At 38.4% G+C, this 21,549-nt stretch overlaps 1 protein-coding gene across 7 annotated transcripts in view; it reads left to right on the top strand.

The window, feature by feature from the left end:
* The window catches only part of PDE1A (phosphodiesterase 1A), a 431,299-nt gene that overhangs the window by 389,216 nt on the left and 20,534 nt on the right, over positions 1 to 21,549 (top strand). For 3 of the 7 annotated variants that reach the window (XM_015432454.4, XM_065525727.2, XM_005573642.5), the window contains one exon: positions 13,449 to 13,806. The exons of the other annotated variants lie outside the window; for them this stretch is intronic. In XM_015432454.4, the coding sequence (XP_015287940.1) occupies positions 13,449 to 13,492 (44 nt within the window). In that variant the 3' untranslated portion in view covers positions 13,493 to 13,806. Of the gene's footprint in view, positions 1 to 13,448; positions 13,807 to 21,549 lie in introns of those variants that run through there. 7 annotated transcript variants of the gene reach the window in all.

Below are 21,549 nucleotides of genomic sequence, written 5' to 3'. Positions count from 1 at the left end.
AGAAAATCAAACAACACATGTTCTCACTCATAGTGGGAATTGAACAGTGAGAACACATGGACACAGGGAGAGGAATAACACACACCAGGGCTTGTCAGGAGTGGGGGGCAGGGAGAGGGAGAACATTAGGACAAATACCTGATGCATGCAGGGCTTAAAACCTAGATGATGGGTTGATAGGTGCAGCAAATCACCATGGCACATGTATACCTACGTAACCTGCACATTCTGCATATATATCCCAGAACTTAAAGTAAAATTTTAAAAAGTAAGCAAACTGCTGAAATATAGCAAGATTCCATTTGTAGAAAGTTTAAAAACTAAAGAATAGGTTTTAGAATATGTATATGATAAAACTAAAGGACTTTTTTGAAATATTCAGAATGGTTCTAGGGAGTAGGATGAGTTTTTTATTTAGAAATAAGTAGAATTTTACTTCCTAGATTGGGCACTAGACACATAAAAGTTCATTTTATCATTATGATTATGTCTAACACATGTGCTTTATATATGCATATCTAATTCATTTATATACATGAAATATTGCATAAAAATTTTAAAATGATAAGCTATTAAAGTACGTCTACTGAAATAGTCATCAATTTTAAAGTCAGTGAGTATCAGATATTACCATTTTAATTTTCCAGTACCTACCACTTCTAGTCTTATATGCTGAAAATGAAAGTTTCTTTATTACAATTGCATTGAGATGAAAATAAGCAGGTCATATGATGTTTAAAGCTTTGGAATATTAATTAAGCATCCGGGCTTTGAAGAGAATTCCAGATGTTTGGTCATCATCTTTTTAACTCTTAAGCTATATTTCACAGATATCACAGAAACATCTCCCTAGTCCTAGAGCAGTGAGAGATTGTAGATGCTTAGGCTCCAAGGTGTGAGGCTCCTGGGTCATCAATATACCAAAACTTTTTTAAAGAAGAATTTTATTCAGTAACTCTTCTATTAAGGAGCTTGGAAGATCTGTCTAAGAATGTTGTATGTAGACACATTTTTGACAAGGGGCTTTTTTCAAAAAGTAAAACAATGCTTTTCATCATCCCCCAACTGTTTCCTTTTTTGCTTAATTTTATCCACTTACGGTGAGGAAAATATTTTCATCAGTTCAGCATTTCTCAGCATCTTAAGTCTGCACCCTTTTCTGCACTGCTGAAGAGCTAACAGGAGATTTTAAGCGGGTGCATGGCTATTCTTCTAGTGAGGCAGGTGGAGGGCAATAATGAGAATTGTCCCTCCCTTCTATTTCCACCCATAAAGTCCCAGGCAAATCATGTAAGCTTTCTTGGCCTCAACATATGTAATTATGGAGATAATAACATTGGCCATAATGAAAGTTCACTACTCAAGGAAGCAGACACTCTCATGAATCCTTGACCATATTCTTGAAGATCTAAGAAGTTTGCTCCAGATTCTTGAAGATCTAAGAAGCAGCTTTGAGAGGAAGATACCTATGGAATTGAGGGAAAAATCAGAGCACTTTTGCTTATACTGGACCAGTAGGATGATAAATACCCCCTAATAACAAAGGAAATCATATACAGAAAAACAATGTCTAAATTTTATAGGGTCACATAAATGTAGCTCATTTTCATTAGTGGCCTGTATATATATATGTGTGTGTGTGTGTGTGTGTGTGTGTATGCATACACACAAAACATTCATATATGCAAGTTTATTATATATTTTACTGATAAAAAGAATGTATAACATATAATTTACAATAATAATAATAAAATATACAATACCCTTTATTGTAAATTTTATATAGCTGATTCTCAAAGAATGCTTTTTGTTGACTTTTGCCAAATTATTTTGTCCATAGTCATTTATGACTGCTACTGAAAAATGAGTATAGTTTAGAAATGAATGTTGGTTGATATTTCATTTATGCCAGAAGTATAGAACCAGGTGTGGTGGTGCCTACCTGCAATCCCAGTGACTACAGAGGCCAAGGCAGGAGGATCACTTGAGCCCAGGAGTTCCAAGATGCAGTGAGCCATGATTGCACCACTGTATTCCAGCCTAGGCAACAGAGTGAGATCCCGTCCCTGGAAAAAAAAATGTTAAAGGCCAGGCACAGTTACCCATGCTTACAATCCTAGTGCTTTGGGAGGCTGAGGCCAGAAGTTCAAGACCAGTCTGAGCACCACAGAGATACCCTGTCTCTAAAAATATGATGAAAGCATAGAAGACATAGGTCAGAACTTGACTTGTTCATCAAAAATGGAAACAGCTTCTTGGTCATTTGATTTGATACTGGTTTTGAATACTAGAAAAACTTTCTCAAATCATATGTTATTTATAATGTAATAGCTAAAGATACGATACATGTTTAAATTTAATCTCTATTTTAAACATTATCTCCATCATTTTAAACAATAATAAAACAATAAGTTAAGACTTGATCCATAACTTTTGATGATATCCATGGTGTAAACACTCCCATTGTGACCAGTTTCAAGCTATCAATATGATGTATCTGAGCGTGGAGCTGGGAAAAGATGTGCACATCATATATTTCCATCATACAGATATGGCAGACATATCAGGACATGTCTTAACCTCAAGACATAGATAACAGTACCATGCCTCAAAATAATTAGGCATAGTGAGTTTTACTGATAAACATTTATTATCTTTCTTTTAAATATAATTTAATTCTAAACTTATGTAATTTAATTTTTAATAATGAATGTCTTTAACAACCACCTTGCAAACATTCCTGAAAAGTAACAGTCCGATCTGATGAGCCTGTAGAGGCCAGCTGCACCACACTGCTGTCCACAAGGCCCTGTATGAGCCATGTCTGTCTCCAACTCCTTATCTGGCTTACTCAATTTCCCGTTTATCCTCCCCTCGCTGGCTTTTGTATCTACCCCAGCCACGTTAACCTCCACACTGTTTCCTTCTTGTCTTTCTTTCAACACATCAGGTATTTCCTGCTGTAGGAGTTTTTTACAGCATTTCTCTGTCAGAAACATTTTACCCCCAAATACTATGAGGCTGCTTCCCTGTCCTCCTTCAAGTCTAGCTTACATTGTAACCTTGTCAGCAAGGCTGGCAAAAAATTTCAAATTCCACCCACAGCCCTCCCTTGCCCTTCTGATTTCCTCCTCAAGTACTTTCCCATGGCATTTATTCCTGTCTAGCTTACAAATAGTTGACCTATTATGCTTCATTTTTATTATCTGTTTCACCCCCTTAAAGATAAGTTTCATTTAAAAAAGGATGTTTGTTTCTACCTCTGATGTATCCCAAGCTCTTTGAACAGAGACTGGCACGAAGTAGGAATTCAAATGATTATCTGCAGTAGGTGGGGAAGAAAGAGAGAGAAAGAGAGCAAGAGGGAGGCAGGGAGAGAGAGAGGAGGGGGTGGAGAAAGGAGGAGAAGGGAAGAAGGAAGGAGAGAGGTAGAAAATCTACCATCTAGACCCCAAAATACGAAATGCATGATCTTGCCATGCCCTTGGAGTCCTCTTGATGCCTTCTCTAATCATTTATTTCCATCTCTTCCACCCATGAGCTGATTACTATTTTGAATTTTGTGATAATCATTCTTTTTTTAAGCTGTTATCCCTCTTTGTATAATTTTAAACAATGTATAGTTTAGTTTTGTCTGTTTTAAAACAGTATAAATGGAACTGTGCCATATATATTCCTTTATGAATTGCTTTCCACTCAACAAGATGCTTTTTAAAATTTATCCGTGACAACACAAATGTTGTTCTGTTTCAGCAGGAATTTTTTGGATTTTGCAGAAAACATGAGACAGGAAAAAAATCCAAATACTGCGCAAACATTTTTAAAATATTAGTATTTTGTTTAAGTCTGTACGTATCATATCCTTAGGCCACAAATCAGGTGCATAAATAATATACCTTTCATTATTTCTCTATGACCAAACATAGTTTCTAGCTATGTCCCCATGCTACCTGTTTGAAGAAAATAAAAGCTTATCATTTAAGTGTTCTGACTGAATCAGAGTAAGCCTGGTCAATCCAGTGTTTCTGAGCTCTCTTTCCTCCTTCTTTAGATGGTGTTGCAGTCCCTGGGGACTAGTGCCGTGGTATTAATGGATTTCGGATGAGCATCAGGTCCTTGCTTGACCTCTGGCCTCTCTCTCATCTTTCCAGACAGACAGCCCCCATTGGTTTTTGGCTTGTATTACCTTCTGACTCTGACCCCTTGCTTCCCCAGTGCAGGTCCCCACATCTTTGATTTCCACAGCTTGCTTGCTCTCTTTTATTCTCCTTCTCATTGTACTTCTCAGGGCTGAAGGACAGGCTGCTCTTCACATCACAGAGTCACTGGGGTTGACTGAATACTGCAGGCACTCTCTCAGGCTCTCCTGCCCTGACATTCTACACAGCCGCCCCTCCTCTATTCCTTGCATGCTGAGAACACCCACCTTGTTCAGAATGCTGGATAAGGGAACATGACAAAGATCTTCTCTAACCCCTGGATCCCTGACTTTTTCTCAGAATTCTTTCTTGCTTTCCTCTCGGAAATAACTCAAAAAGCACAGGGATGGCCAAATTCAGAGAGCAGGTCCCATCTCAGAGACTATAACTGTCTAAGTCTCTTGAATCTTCCAACTCTTTTCTCCCTTATACCTTACTTTTGGTTTCATAGGGGGTGAAAAAAATGTCACTGGAAGGGTAAGGAGTTAAACTTTTCCCTCCTCCAATTTGAATGGCACCTTCATACCCCTTTTTGCTTCTCTTGGGGAAAACCTAGATCCATGTCCAGGGAGTGAGAAACCTGGATCCCCTCTGCAAGTATGGGTGGGAAGGTAGAACTTGATTAAGTATTTTCCAAAAACCTTTTAGCCATGCATGGATGTGGCTTTTGAATTTGAAGACAAAGGATAGATGCCTTTGTTTCTGGGGTAGCTTGGTAACAACCCCTGTGTCTCCTTGTCTAAATAGGCATGAGCCTGTGATAACAAACAAGTAGAAACAAAACCAGATCAGCTAATAATTCACAGTATCAGCTCATCAAGACACACAATAAGCTTTTGCAGTTGTTTCAGGAGAGAAGTGAAAAACAATGTGTGATTACTAAATTAAGTGTATTTAAAATACTATTATTCAAAGAACATTTATCAAGTATGTTTCATCACTTTACAGAAAAATGATTAGAAGCTTATTTTTTCTTTTATAATTTCTTTTAATTTATTATAATTTCTATAAATTATTATAATTTAATTATATAATTTTAATTATAATTAATTATAATTTCTTATAATTTCTTTTAATTAAGTGATTCAATGTGATGGAACTGAATCATGTGATACAAATTAAATGCATAATTTTATATCCATTGAGGTTAATAATGTCAAAGACATATTTCAGGAGGAAACTGAGCAACAAAAGAGACATTTTTTATCACGGGGAAATCCGAATAAAAGAACAAAGCTGGAGGCATCATGCTACCTGACTTCAAACTATACTACAAGGCTACAATAATCACAACAGCATGAAACTGGTACCAAAACAGATATATAGACCAATGGAACAGCACAGAGGCCTCAGAAATAACGCCACACACCTACAAACATCTGATCTTTGACAACCCTCACAAAAGCAATAGGGAAAGGATTCCTTATTTAATAAATGGTGTTGGGAAAACTGGCTAGTCATATGCAGAAAACTGAAACTGGACCCCTTCCTTACACTTTATACAAAACTAAAGAGCTTCTGCATAGCAAAAGAAACTATCATCAAAAGAAACTACCATCAGAGTGAACAGACAACCTACAGAATGGGAGAAAATTTTTGCAATCTATCCATCTGACAAAGGGTTAATATCCAGAATCTATAAAGAACTTAAACAAATTTACAAACAAACAAACAAACAGCCCCATCAAAAAGTGGGTGAAGGATGCGAACAGACACTTTTCAAAGGAAGACATTTATGTGGCCAACAAACAGATGAAAAAAAGCTCATCGTCACTGGTCGTTAGAGAAACACAAACCAAAACCACAATGAGATACCATCTCACACCAGTTAGAATGATCATTAAAAAATCAGGAAACAACAGATACTAGAGAGGATGTGGAGAAATAGGAATGCTTTTACACTGTTGGTGGGAGTGTAAATTAGTTCAATCATTGTGGAAGACAGTGTGGTGATTCCTCAAGGATCTAGAACTAGAAACACCATTTGACCCAGCATTCCCATTACTGGGTATGTATCCAAAGGGTTATAAATCATTCTACTATAAAGACACATGCATATGTATGTTTATTATATCACTGTTCACAATAGCAAAGACTTGGAACCAACCCAAATGCCCATCAATGATAAACTGGATAAAGAAAATGTGGCACATATACTCAATGGAATACTATGCAGCCATTAAAAAGGTTGAGTTCATGTCCTTTGCAGGGACTTGGATGAAGCTGGAGACCATCATTCTCAGCAAACTAACACAGGAACAGAAAACCAAATACAGCATGTTATCACTCATAAGTGGGAGTTGAACAATGAGAACACATGGATACAGGGAAGGGAACATCATACACCAGGGCCTGTCAGAGGGTGGTGGGCTAGGGGAGGGATAGCATTAAGAGAAATACCTAATGTAGATGACAGGTTGATGGGTGCAGCAAATCACCATGGCAAGTGTATACTTCTGTAACAAACCTACACATTCTGCACATGTATCCCAGAACTTAAAGTATAATAAAAATAAAATAAATATAAAACAAATGAGACAACCTGTTCTGTTTTATGCAACGTGTAGAACAATCTTAAGGTGTTAATTGAATTATGTAAACTATTTCTTCCAAGAAAATACTTAAAGGATTATAAAAGCCAGCTTAAAAACTTGAGGATTGTAACAGAGTATAAATAGTGAATTTGCCCTTCTTTTTGTACAGTGTGTAATGTAGAGAACTTTTAAAATAAATGCAAGAAACAGTTGTCTTACCCTCCCCTAATTGACTCAGAGTTTCTCTTGCTCCTTCTGAAAAGTATCACAGTTTGAATCAGGCCGAGTCTTCCTTTTGCTTTCAGTGCATGTGAAAAAGTTGTTATTGGAATAATAAATAAGTGATCAATCTGAGTACCGCCTTTATATTCCTCCTTTGCTTCTCTGTGAAAAACTTAGGTCTGTGTCCATGGACGTCATCAGGAAATAAGGCTGAATGGCTTCTGGCTCCATTCCCAAGCTCTGATTCTGTGGACACTTAGAGAGGCTTTTTCAGTGAATATTTTCTAATCACGTTTAGTACTGCTAGATAACAAGCTGCTCAGGGAGAATGAATAGCAGTGTTAGACTTGGCACCCCACCCAAACCAGTTACAGAGCAGTGACTCTCAAAGACCTACATTCCCCTGTGGTATTTATCTGTAGTTTTTATCTCATGTGTCTCTGTGAGCTTTCTGAGCACATTTTTTTTTCTATTTGCCAGCAATGCCTATTAGTACTCACCAGTGGGCCTCACTCTTCCACATCTGTTGTTTAGAGAAAGTAAAAATTGATTTTTTGAAAGTAACGAAAACATGTCAATGTTGCTTTATATTGAATTACTTTAAAAAGTTGTGTTTATAAGGCATGTGTTCATAAAATATTTGCTATTCCTTTCCACTATCTTTTTAATTCAATCAAAACCCTTCATGTAAAGCCTACTTCGCTTTACATTATAACTTCTAAGTTCCCAGGACTGAATCCTAAGCAATTCTGAGAGAATATACGTGTACATTTTAGATTTCAAAAGGGACAAATAATCAAACAGAGAAAAACAAAGTCTTTCAGAAATAAAAACTAGAGCTTGCTATCATTCTCTAATTATGGTTCAAAATGTAATTAGAAGTTTAAATGAGATCATGTTAGTAATTTTATATTTTTTAAATTATTAGTAAATTAAATGAATTATATTATACATTTCCTTTATTGTTCCTATTTCCAATTTAACTTCTTCAGCTTCATCTTCAGATCATGTTCTACATCATGTTAGCAGTACAATAGAGCAGGAGTATGCATTTGATAGAGTGGAACTTTCAGAAGATAAGAATCATGAAGTTCTAAGAAGCGATATTCAGTCACTTAACCCTAGAAGAGCTTAAATAATTGTTTGAATGGTGAGTGTGTGCTTGTGTGTTATCCATTCATTCACTCATTCTTTTATTACAAAGGTATAACTCAATAGTTTTCAACCTGGGCAGCCTATCAGCATCATCTGGACTACTGTTTTTTAAAGTTCAACATGACCTTTCTCCAGTTCACAGAGGAAGGTCCAGGTAGAACACTTTTGTGCATTTAAATCAGTGCAACAGGACGTGTAGGGGAACAGCAGGAAATATCAGCTCATGGTCAGGACAAGCCAAGTACAGATCTAAATCTGAGCCAGCTTCACCTTGGCAGGATGAAGTCAGGAAATGGCAATGGGAACCTTTGTAGTTATATCCATCTAGGGATAGGACAGTTCCATTGTATCTATCCTGCATGATATCTATATCTTGGTTCATACTGCTGCACCCTGGAATGTTTGCTCTCTACTCCTGGGAAGACCAGTGGACAAGGTCATGACTGGTCCTGGAACATAAGGTTACTCTTCACACAACTTGAAGTCTAGCTACGCCTATGTTTTCCTATGTCTCCCTTTGGTTTTGTTCTTCCCTCCTCATAGAATGCTCTTCCTGGGCCCCCTCCTCCATTCTGCTTATTAAAATCCTACCTGTTTTCCAAGATTCAATTAAAATGCCATCTTCTCCAAGAAGACTATCACTTAGTTTTATAAACATAGCTATCTCTTTCATACTGTAGTGTAGTTAGACTGCTTATCATATTCTACCTTGCATTCTCAAAATAAGAAGTGAGAAATGCATTTGCAGGAGGCCTACCCAAATTAGAGTTCTAGTAAGAGAGTGGAGCTGGACAGGACATTTAACTACACATGGCTTATCGAGGTTCTGGCATTCTGCTTTGGGTGCATGCACCATTTCTCTATGCAATGAGAGCCACTGTGTATTATGAGATATGATTGGAGTATGTTTCAAATGTAAAAACTATGGATTTTGACAAAAGGTTGAGAACCACTAATCAAGTCATTACAAAAATATTTATAGAGACCCCCTATGTACCAGTGCAAACAAATGCCTATCACCTTTTTTTCTTGAGAGCAGAAGTCAAGAGGTGCTCAGCATCAGATTTCTGGTGCCTCCTACTCAGGGCTAGGTGAGAGCTCTGTCAATGTTAATTAGAGGAAAGTTGGTTCCACTTAGTGGAAGTCTGATGTTAATGGTGAGTCCACATAAATGAAATAGTATTACCCACTATTTGGTACTATGTTTTTGTTTGTTAGCTAAATGACCTTAAAAATCTAATAAATCACAAAAGGGCAGACTGAATGTAAGGGTTGTTCCCCAAAAGTTTCTGCTCATGTTTTATGTCTGCATTTGCTATGTTTTCTGATACCTCAAACCTAGTCACTTGCTCTAATTGTACTTTGCAATATAAGTAATGCACGCAAGAGTGCATGGGAGTTTTGTGGCTTCTGAAAACTCTGGGACAAGAAGTACGGAAATTTGGGAAGTAGAGGTAATAATGGGGAAGGGAGTATTGGGTTGGATGTTGCACTGTCGAACAGAGATGATAGGGCAGAGTAAGCTAAAGTCTTTGGGTACAAGGTATGGAACAGCTCTCAGAGACAGTTCTCTCATTCTGGTGCTGCTCTCATCTAATAGGAGTTTGATGTGTGACCAGAATTTGACTGGGTTCATGTGTAATGTTCACACCAAGGACAGGCTCAAGACTTTGTCATATATCCCCAATAACTGGCCCAGCTCCAAGTACTAAAAGTACTTCCAAATTATTGAAAGCTCTGTTGTCTTAACCTTACACCTTGAAGAACAGAAATCCCTTCTTTTGTCACCACTCTTCTCTTCTCTCTCCAAAACCTATAGGTTTCTGTTCCTCTTGATTTCAGGTCTCTGTCCATCTCTCTTCTCATTCTGCTTCTAAAATACTCCCAATTTTTCAGAACAATTTAGTTCTGGTCTAAAGATTAATCAATTCAACAAAGCAAAAGCCTGATGGTTTCCCTAAAATGACATCTATAATTCTTCAAACAAAAATCATGTACCCTACATAATATGCAATGCTGCATATTGTCTGGGTTGATCATGATTTGTCTGTTATTTTCAACTTCATTAGAATTTCTAAAAATATTAATTTCCTCATTACCCTCAGGACATTTTTCAAAATCTTAATCACTGTACCTATGACCTACATTTGTAATTAGAAAATATCACATGAGTTATTGAGTTAGATGGTTGCTTTTTTTTTTTTAACATTTTATGGTTTATTTAAATTATGTTTTTGCTAGAAAAGCTCATAAATTTTCTCAGTAGGAAACAAAAAAATGGGAATAGGTTTTATATCACTGGTTAAAAAATTTAAAATCAAAACTAGGAGTGTTTTTCACTAGAAGTAAAAGAAACATTTAAAATTGATGGGAAAGTATTAACATTATTAAAAGATCAAATGTGCCTTATGATTAGCATAGTATTTTAATATATTATGATAGTTCACCAATTAAACTTTATATATTGTTTATATTCTTAAAATGCAATATTGTGTATTATGTATTGTAAATGATCTTTGTAATTATGTTGGTGTTAATGCCAAGTCAAATGTAGATTCATATTATACTAACTACATGTTTATGTTCCAGGAAATATACTGAGTTTTATTACAGTCACTATCCCGTTTAGTCAGACAAATAACCCCACAATTTAGATATTATCATATCTAAATCCAAGGTGAGAACTGAGGTCTAAGGCAGTGAAGTAAGTCTCCATCACAGGTGTATACAAGTATTACAAATGAATCTAACTTTCTCATTTCTTTTCACAGTTTCATATAGCACACAGAAAATTCTATGGTATAGCTACATGGTAGGAGTAAAGACAGAAAGAGGAAAGAATTTCCTGTGAAGCCTTACCCAAAGACTAGCATAATTGCTTCATCAAATCTACTTCTGTTTAATCTTAGCACAATTTATCCAATGGGCTTACACATGTGCTCATAAGATTAGTTATATCTCACAGATATTTTTATTTTTAAAAGTTGAAAATTATGAAATTGGGAGTGAAATTTTATATCATTTATTTATTCACCCATTGGTCATCTATACAAAAAAAAATTACAGCTAACTGTACAAGAAAAGAATTTTAGTCTGACAAAAGTGAAGCTCACTCAGAGAACCTAAATTATTTGCCTAACATCACAAAATTAATTTTTGAAAAGGTGGGGCTTTTCATCTATTTTGCTCAAATTCAAAAACAGTAACCTGTATCATGTTCTATAAGTTAATTATGATGGGTTGGTTTAGTTAAATTCTCTAAACTTCCCTCCAGAGCAAAAAGTGTGCTCCGAATCTACTGATGGAAGGATTCTGACAGGATATTTTAAGTGATATTGTGTGTGTGAGTCTATGTATGTGTATGAAAAAGAGAGGGAGAATGTGTGTGTGTGTGTGTGTGTGTGTGTGTGTGTGTGTGTGCCCCATCCACTGTATTTGCATGGATGACAAAAGTAAGAAAGAAGGTAGAAGGAGCATGCCTGCATTCCCATAGAGATTATTAGCTGGCTTGGTGATGATAAAATGTTTTCCCAAGAGTGGCAGGACTAGGACAAGAAAGGATCTGGGTTGGCAGGAAGATGAGTTATCAGATGATGTACTCTATACTAAATTTATGAGTAGGGGTGGTCTGTGAAGCTCAACTGTCTTGAAGTAACTCTGAGATGTTTGCTCATAGTTAGATATAGTCAGGATATTAGAAGTTAATTCCAGAAGATTCCACTAATCCTTTTCATCCAAGGTATGCATTTTGTCCCTCCCATTTGTTTAACGGGAACCCGAGCAGATGGTCCTTATTGAGTATTATAGATTTTTTTCTTTCTCTGTGTCATATCTCATTGTTATGATTAACAATTTTAGCCGGCCGGGCGCGGTGGCTCAAGCCTGTAATCCCAGCACTCTGGGAGGCCGAGGCGGGCGGATCACGAGGTCAGGAGATCGAGACCATCCTGGCTAACACGGTGAAACCCCGTCTCTACTAAAAAAAAAAAAAAAAAAAAAAAATACAAAAAACTAGCCGGGCGAGGTGGCGGGCGCCTGTAGTCCCAGCTATTCGGGAGGCTGAGGCAGGAGAATGGCGTAAACTCGGGAGGCGGAGCTTGCAGTGAGCTGAGATCCGGCCACTGCACTCCAGCCCGGGTGACAGAGCGAGACTCCATCTCAAAAAAAACAAAACAAAAAAAAAACAAAAAAAACAATTTTAGCCAGTACTGTCTTTACTATTATTTTACTTGTATCACTCAGAGCTTATGACATTTGTTGTGTTGATGCACAAAATCTATGCCACATTTGTGTGCAAATAAATAAATATAATTCTTATGGTGTAACTTTCAGCATTTATGTTTCAGTATGCTTTTTTCAATGTACAATATTCTTTCCTTAAAAGTGTATTTCCCTAACTCTACTAAACTGGAAATGGAATCAATATAAAGTCTGGTAAATAGTAAAGAGAAGAAACCTAATTTCAATGAGTTTAGGATTGTTCTAAAACCCACATGTAGCCAAAATTGTCCTTCTATAGCTCATCTTAATGCTTATGAGTTTACCAAATCCTTATGAGTTAAAGAAATTATTTATGATTTTTATATTAAATTACAAAAAATTAAGATTATATTGGGAATGATTATAACTTGTCAGATACACACACATACACATATATACATACACACAAGACTTAATAATTTTCTTGATGCCTTTTCAGGAGATTAAGGAATGATAGAGCACAATTCCACCTGAAAATCATGTTATAACCTATGTGACAGCATTAGCCCTTCCAGGTCTGTAATTCAATCAGAAACTTTATTGTTGTTAGCATATTTCAACATTTTTTTAATAGGAGAAATATATTTTCTGTGGATAAAGGAAAAAGAAACATGATTTTATTCTATTTTATTTTGAAAATAAATCACAGATAGAATATCATTTCTTTACATAATAAAATTCTACATCCAAGTATTTGCATACTATTTGTTAGCAGACAATATTAATAGGTTTCAAGATAATCTCTCATTAGATTCTGAGAGTGTCTGCTCTAGTTGATGATAACTAGAGTTGGACTCTATAGGAATCCAGGCAATAATTCAAGTAGAGTAAAAAGTAAGTTGAATTATAAAAAAATGAATCATCTTAAGATCACCACTGATGGAATAAAAGTTTCAATAGCAAAAGCAAAGTATATTAAAAATTAAGGAAAATATGTCAACTATGTTTCTCTTCATAATTTTACCACAGTAATTTTTTACAATCATGGCTGATTATAAATGGGTATTACATTTTTTTCACAACTTCTTTACAGCATTTTCTCTAAATTATTAAAATAAGTACCCTTTTTTTTTTCCAGAAGCAAGAACCAGTTCACAGAAGTGTGAGTTTATCCATCAGTAAACACCTTTAAGTAAAACCTCATGCAAAAGGTGGCAGCTCTAATTTGACCAAAAGGCTTGGCGATTTTGATATGCTTGCTGGAAATCTACCTTGCCCTGTGTGAGAAAGGGAATCCATTTTTGCAGATTGCTCAATAAGCATCATGAGCCATATAAATAACAGCTGTAAACTCCTTAATTCACCGGGCTCAACCACTATCGAACAGATTCATCTAGTGGCTACATCAGCACCTTGTGCTTTCAAATATCTGTTTCAATGGGATTTTGTGGCATTTGTCTTTACCGAGTGCCAATAAATTTTCTTTGAGCAACTAACTGCAATTCTGTCATTTCTACAATAAAGCCTAGTCCACCTGTTTTCACCTTAGATTGTCCCTTTTCTAAACCGTCAGAAAGGTAGTGCAAATTTTTAAAAAATTATCTTTTACGTTAATTCTACCATTTGTCCTCAGGGATAGATATCTTTGAAAACATATTTATATTTATAGTGAGAGTGAATGGCAGGGATGAAATGTATCATCCAAAAACCCACCAGGTTGGCCAAATAGTAGAAAGGTGAGTTTTACTGGCAATATCAGTTTGCCAATTGGGAAGAGACAGTCTCCAGTGTGTACCAAAGATGCTCTCTCTTCTAAGAGGGAAAGGGTAGTTGCCTCACAGAGTCTGTATTACACAATAGAGGCATACATATTTAGCAGGTTTGGGAAAAAAGCTATACATATTTATTAGCAGAGTCAAGCACATGCCCAATAGGTAAACATATATGTAATGTACATCCCATGTTTATTCTGGGGTGAGGATTTAGCATTAAAGTGAGGAGGAATTTGGCTCTTTCTGTTAAAGAAATATAGGATACAAAGACAGTTTATGGACAGTCTCTGCAAGCTGGCCAAAACTGGCTTGAGATCTTCAGTTACTTCTCAGGAAAGAATGTAAGATTGGCCCTCAGTCTTCTCAAAGTTGTAGTGGTGTGGACTATAAATCAGTTAGGAAGGGTCTGACAATTTTTCTGATATCTCTTATTGTTAGGGAGCTTAGCAAGAGTGTGGTTTTTCTTGTAGCCATAGGAATTTAGGAAGTTTCCATGATAGTCAAGCTCCCAACACTCAACCTGAAAGTAACTTTTGTTTCCTTAACCTTAGGGTTAATCTTAGTTAATAAGTGGGCATTTATTTTGGTTTCTCAGAACATATACGGTTTATTGTACTGTTTTGGTTGGATTTGAAATTGACTTGTTTCCTACATAATTCAGCTTAAGGTTAGCTAAGTTATTTCTTCCTGGAAAAAGTCTGGTTTTTAAGAGCTGCTTTCCTACATCTTCTTTTACTGTTATCAGTTTACTTAATAGTTAACTAAGCTAGACTAGTAGGAGCACTCCAATAATTAATTAGCTAAGAATGGCTGATGTCCAGTACTGAATAATGCATTTCACAAATAAGTGTATTTATTTCTTCTATCTGTCCTTGCCTTCTCATGGGAGGTGGAAAACTTGTCTATAAAATATCATCAGATTAGTCAAGGTTCTCCAGAGGGACAGAAACAATAAGGAATACATGTGGAATGAAATGTATTAGGGAGAATTGCCTCATGCAGTCACAAAGGCAAAGTCCCATGATGGGCCATCTGCAAGCTGGAGAGCCAGAAAAGCTGGTGGCTTGACTCAGTCCAAATTCAAAAGCCTAGAAACCAGGAAAGTGAACAGTGGAGCCCCAGCCTGAGGCTGAAGGCCTTAGACCACCCCGCTCCCAGGAGGCTGTTTGTACAAGTCTCAGGGTCCAAAGGCTGAAGAACCTGGAGCTGAATGTCCAAGGGAAGGAGGATAAACAGCACCTTCTGTGATGGAAGTTTCCTACTCAGAAAGGGAGAGAGAGAAAGCCAGAGCAAGCTGAGTGTCTCCCTTTTTCTACCTGCTTTGTCCCAGCTGCTCCCCCAGCTGATTGGATGGTGCCCGCCCACATTCAGGGTAGGTCTTCTCTCTCAGTCCACTGACTCATGGGTTAATCTTCTCTGGAAACAGTCACCTAGGCACACCCCAAAACAATGCTTCACTAGCCATCTAGGCATCCCTCAATCCAGTCAAGTTGGTACACAAAATTACCCATCACAAGTCTATCCCTTGCCAGCTTGGCACCCATTATGCACCTCTTTAAACCACACCTAATCTCCAAATGAAGACTATAAAAAGGTCATAATTCTGTCCAACATGGTAAAACTATCCTGTTTACAAGTCAACATGTACTAATCTCATCCTCATAAGAAAAGATAAAGTTCATGAGTGTTGTTTACTCTTCTGATCTCCTGCAACTCAAATCTGATATAAAATTATAAAATTAACAATATTCAAAGGCTGATATTGTCAATAAATCTTATGTTATGTGATAAAGGAGAAAGAGACAAAAGAAAACAAAGATACTTGCTTAAGACATGTTAATATACATACAAATGTGTTCTTAACAAAATAGGAAATACTTATGAAAATTACAGTCCTCATTTCTGTATCTGGCCACATGGCTGTATATGGTATTTATACATGCCTTCTACTACCCATTCTGTATTCCCTTTGCCTTCAGTAAGCACCTCAGCTGGTCATGGTTCTTTGCCTGGCAGGGTGACCCAAACCTTCATTCCTGAAGAGTCTGGGCAATTCACAGTCCAGCCTATATTGAGTGGTTGTAGTTTCCCTTTGACCTTCATCACAGGACAGGGTAATAGTAATAACTTCTCTAAGGAATCTTCTGTATTCCAGAAATACTATTCTTTATCTCCACTGTGGAGCAATAGGCCAATTTCCCCTTAGTAGCCTAGATCAATCACCCTAGCCAGCACCCTAACTCCCTTTTTAGCCTGTTGACTCAAGAATCATGAGGAACTCAAAGCAGCTGAGTTACAGTTTTAATTCCCAGTTCAATGGAATCATTTTTGTGTCTCCTAGTAGAAGCATTCCTCCCTCTGGAACCAAGTTCCCTTCATAACTAGGTCAGAAGAACATAATATTGCAGGAACAGTGAGAAAAAATTTTGCTAGTGGGTCACTAGGGGTGATGGTAAGTAGTTCTACTTCCATTTCTACCCATTGATTCCCAGACCTATGACTCCTGGCTATGGGAGAAACAGTACCATATATTTGATGTTGATTCAGAACATATACAGCCTTCTGGAAAAATCTGTCTCAGCCCTGTAAAATATTGTCACCTAACTGGTACTGTAGAAGCCAGCTTCTTCAGCATAATGGGAAACATGTTAAGACCAGTGAATTCTATGAGAATGAGCTGATTGCTGCACTTTTTCCTTGTGAAGTGAGTTCCTTGGTCAGAAACAATGCTGTGTGGAACAGGATGGCGGTGAATAAGCCATTACATAAGTCTACAGATGGTAGTTTTGGCAATAGCATTGTATGCAGGGAAGACAAATCCATATCCATAGTAAGTGTTTATGCCAGTAAAGACAAAATGCTGCCCCTTCTGTGATGGAAATAGTCTGATGAAATCAATCTGCCCTGGGGGATGATGCCATATTAGGGCTCACTGTTAGTCTCTGAGTGCTCACTGTTGGTCTGTGAGTGCTCAGTCTATGGCGAGGCAGTAGCCAGATCAGTCTCGGTGAATGGAAGCCCATGTTGCTGAGCCCATGAATCACCTCGATCCCTACCACCATGGTCACTTTGTTCATGAGCTCATTGGGCAATGCCAATGGTAACTGAGGAGGAGGCTGACTGGTATCCACAGAATGAGTCATCCTATTCACTTGATTATTAACACCCTCCTGTGCTGAGGTCACCTTTTGGTGAGTATTCATATGGAACACAAATATTTTTGCATTTTTTGCCCACTCAGAGAGGTCTATACATATAACTCTTCCCCAAATTTCGGTATTATCAATATTCCAATTATGTTCCTTCCAAGTCCTTGACCATTCAGCCAAACCACTGGACCAGGTATTCTCATCCTCTGTCAACTGATTGTGGGGAACTCCCCATGAAGGCATAGTACAAACTGGGAGAGAGCAGGCAATGTAGAAGGAGTGAGGACTATGGGCATTTGGGCTGCTTCATGTAACTTACCATTGTGCCTTCAGGACCTGCTTCAGCCCAATCATGTGTATACCAGTACCATCTGACGATAGAATACTGCTGTGTCTCCCCAACTATATGGCTTAATGGGCCAAATAACACCCAGTTAATGGTAGGCAGTTCAGGTCACATGGTAATTTGCTGGTCCAAGGCCAAGCATTCAGCTTTTACTAAGGCCTAGTAGCAGGTCAAGAGCTATCTCTCAAAAGGAGAGTAGTTATCTGCAGATGATGCCAGGCCTCATTCCAGAATCCTAAAGACCTCTATTGTGATTCACCCGTAGGGCCCTGCCAAAGGCTCCAAACAGCATACCTATCTGCCACTGATACAGCAAGGACCATTGGAGCTCTTGGGTCACATAGCCCAAGTGGCAGAGTAGCTTGCATAGCAGCCTGGACCTGTTGCAAAGTCTTTTCCTATTCTGTGCCCCACTCATAACTAGCAGGGTTTTGTGTTACCCAGTAAATGGGCTAGGGTAACACACCCAAATATGTTGCCTTTATAATCCAAATAGGTCCACTAGGCATTGTGCTTCTTTCCCAGTTGTAGGAGGGGCCAGATGCCAACAACTCATCGTTTACTTTAGACGGGCTATCTTTACAGGCCCTACACCATGGGACCCTTAGAAATTTCATGGAGATAGAAGGCCCTGAAGTTTAGTTGGATTTATTTCCAGGCCCCTGACAATGCACATGTCTTGCCAATAAATCCATAGTGGTTGTTACTTCTTGCTCACTAGGTCCAATTAACATAATGCCATCAATGAAGTGAACAGGGTGATATCTTGTGGAAGGGAAAAGCAATCAAGATCCCTGTAAAACAGATTATGACATAAGGCTGAAGAGTTGGTATACCCCTGAGGTAGGAAGGCAAAGGTGTATTGCTGGCCTTGCCAGTGAATCAAACTGCTTCTGATGGGCCTTATGGACAGGTATGGAGAAAAAGCATTTACCAGAACAATAGCTGCATAACAGGCACCAGATGTGTTAATGTGTTCAAGAATGAAACTACATTGGATATAGCAGTTGCAATTAGAGTCACCACTTGGTTAAGCTTACAATAAGTCATTGCCATTCTCCAGGATCCACCTGTCTTCTGTACAAGCCAAATAGGAGAGTTGAATGGGAATATGGTGAAAATCACCACCTCTGCATCTTTCAAGTCCTTGATGGTTGCACTAGTCTCTGAAAACCATTCAAGAATGCTACCTTATTTTCTATTTACTATTGTCTTAGGTACAGGCAGTTCTAATAGCTTCCATTTGGCCTTCCCTATCATAATAATCCTCACCCCCTAGTTAGGGAACCAATGTGGGGATTCTGCCTGCTGCTAAGTCTGTCTATTCCAATAATGCATTTTGAACTGGGGAAATAACTACATTATGGGTTTGGGGACCACTGGACCTGAGCTAAAGCTGCATTAATCACCTGACTCCCCTAAACCTCTACTACAACTGGAGGGCCACAGTGACGTTTTCAGTCTCTTGGAATCAATGTCAGTTCAGAGCCAGTGGCCAGTCATCCCCGAAAAGTCTGATTATTTTCCTTTCCCTGATACAAGGCCAGAGGTCCCTTTGGGGGAAGTATAGGAGAAAGACTAACAGTATAAATTTTATGTAGTGCACCAGGGCTTTTCCTCAACGGGATCTGGTCTCCCCTTCACTTAAAGGGCTCTGGGTCTATAAACTGGCTCAAGTCTAGAAATTGATTGAGGGGCAGTGATTCCCTGTTGTCATGATTCGAGTTAGAATTTTGTTCACTTGACCCAGAAATTTTGTGCTTCTACAGTTCAAGAAAGAGCACAGTAAGCTTCCCATCTATTTTACTTCTAGGAACATCATGATTAATTAGTCAGTGCTGGAGGTCTACACAAGTCAGATTATTCTGATTGTTGCTTTGCCTCTGCTGTTAATTCCAGTAACTACGCCCACCTTGCCTTTGGCATTTGAGTGCCATCACTTGGTCCCTGCCACCCAATGATCCAATTATTCCCATTGCATTTGTTTTCTAATTGAGTGATTGTAGTTCCCACCGTAAGTTCTGGAATGCAGAGAAGAGCAGTCACAGAAATCTTTAAGGATGCTGGTGCTCCCCTCACAAATTTATTTCTTAAAATATTAGTGAAAGGTATATCTTCTGGACCCTTCCAGTGTGAGTGAGTAGGTTTTATGTGACAAGTTCACTGTAGCATTCCAATTTCCTTAAGCCTTTTAATTCCCTCCTCTAAATGAGACCAAGGTAGATCAGGCCTCCCCAGCTCACTCATGGGGTGGGCTATTTTTTTATCCATGTTTCAGCCAGTCAACCAAATAAACTTATAGTGCCTTTTTTCACTCCTTGAGCTGCAATATTAAATGCAGAATATATGCTTAGTGGGCTCATATCAATAAATTTGGCCTCATCCTTTATGTTTCTCCCACCACAATCCCACATCCTTAATGTCCATTCCCACACAGGCTTCCTGGATGTCTGCCGGTATCAATTAGAACACTCAAGTAGTTCTTTTGGAACTATAGTGCACCTCCTTGTGGGTCATACTCTGAACCTCGCCTCTGGGATTTGAGTCTATTTATAGGTTTAGAAGCAAAGAGGGGTGGTGAGGGTGGGTCTTGAGGAGAACCAGCATTGTCTTGCCTGGCAACTGCTGCAGGGGAGACCATTACTCTTTTTTCTGGCAATGCAGTTAATCTCAGAGAGGGGCGGAAAGGAGATACCACTGTGGGTGGGGGTGCTGCTGCCTCTGGGGGTGGAGAGGATACTCACCCTGGCAAAAATTACTCATCAGAATTTAGGAGCTCAATGCCCCCAGCTCCCCAAGGTCATCCCTCATATCCCCATCCCCATTTAGATAATTCCATTTTTTTTTCCCAACTAATGTCCTCACTTTAACAGTAGACAACAGTAGAGGCCGAGAGTTCACCTTTCTTTGTAATTCAGCCAATGGCATGCTGAAGGCTTGTGTTTGATTTTCAGCAGTTTAAGTCCTATGGCTACAGAAGAGGAGATTCTCCTTCAGGACACACTTAGAAAGTTTTAGGGTATGTATGTGCATCTGGATCTGGGAATTGGAATCCCTGATCTCATCTTTTTCTTTCCTCACTTCGTCCAGTGATATTAAGACCACTCAACTAACTTCATTATCATTCACTGGTTTCCCACAAGAGTTTGAAGGTATGCATAGAGTCACTAAACTTACCTCCTGAAACTGGTGAATTAGGAGCATCAAGTGCATTTATTTTGTGTATCTCTATAAACAGTTCACACCAAAGACTATTTAGGTTTAATCAGATTATAGAGTCAGTTCCAGAAATCCCAAAACCCATTAATGAAATTCATTTTAAAAATACTGTTTCTCTAGAACCATTCCTGGCATCAGTGTCTGTATTAGTCAGGGTTCTCCAGGAGGACAGAACCAATAGGATATATATGAAAGGGAATTTATAAGGAAAATTGGCTCACATTGTCACAAAGGCAAAGTCTCACCACCGTAGGCTGTCTGCAAGATGAAGAAACAGTTGGTAGCATGGCTTTGAGGGAAGCTGGTAGTGTGACCACTGAGTCTGAAAGCCTCAAAACCAAGGAGGCCAAGAATGCAGCCCCAGTCTGAAGCCAATGGCCTTAGAGTGTCCCAGGAGGCAGCTACTGCAAGTCTCAGAGTTTAAGGGCCAAAGAACCTGGAGTCTGGTATCCAAGGACAAAGGATAAAAAGGTGTCCTACTCAAGAAGAGAGATAGAGAGGTCAAAAGAGAAAGCTGAGCAAGACGAACATCCCTCTTCTCCTGCCTGCATTGCTCTACCCACATCCCTAACTGATTGGATGGTGCCTGCCCACATCGAGGATGGCCCAGTTCACTGACTCATGGTTCAATCTCTTCTGGACACACCCTCACAGCCATACCCCAAATCAATATTTCACCAACCCTCGATCGAGTCAAACTGACACCTAAAATTAATCATCACACTAAGAAAAGCCAAAAACATAAGAGGCAGT

Source organism: Macaca fascicularis, chromosome 12 (assembly GCF_037993035.2).
Source record: "Macaca fascicularis isolate 582-1 chromosome 12, T2T-MFA8v1.1".
NCBI lineage: Eukaryota > Metazoa > Chordata > Mammalia > Primates > Cercopithecidae > Macaca > Macaca fascicularis.
This window is presented reverse-complemented; position numbering and strand designations above follow the sequence as displayed.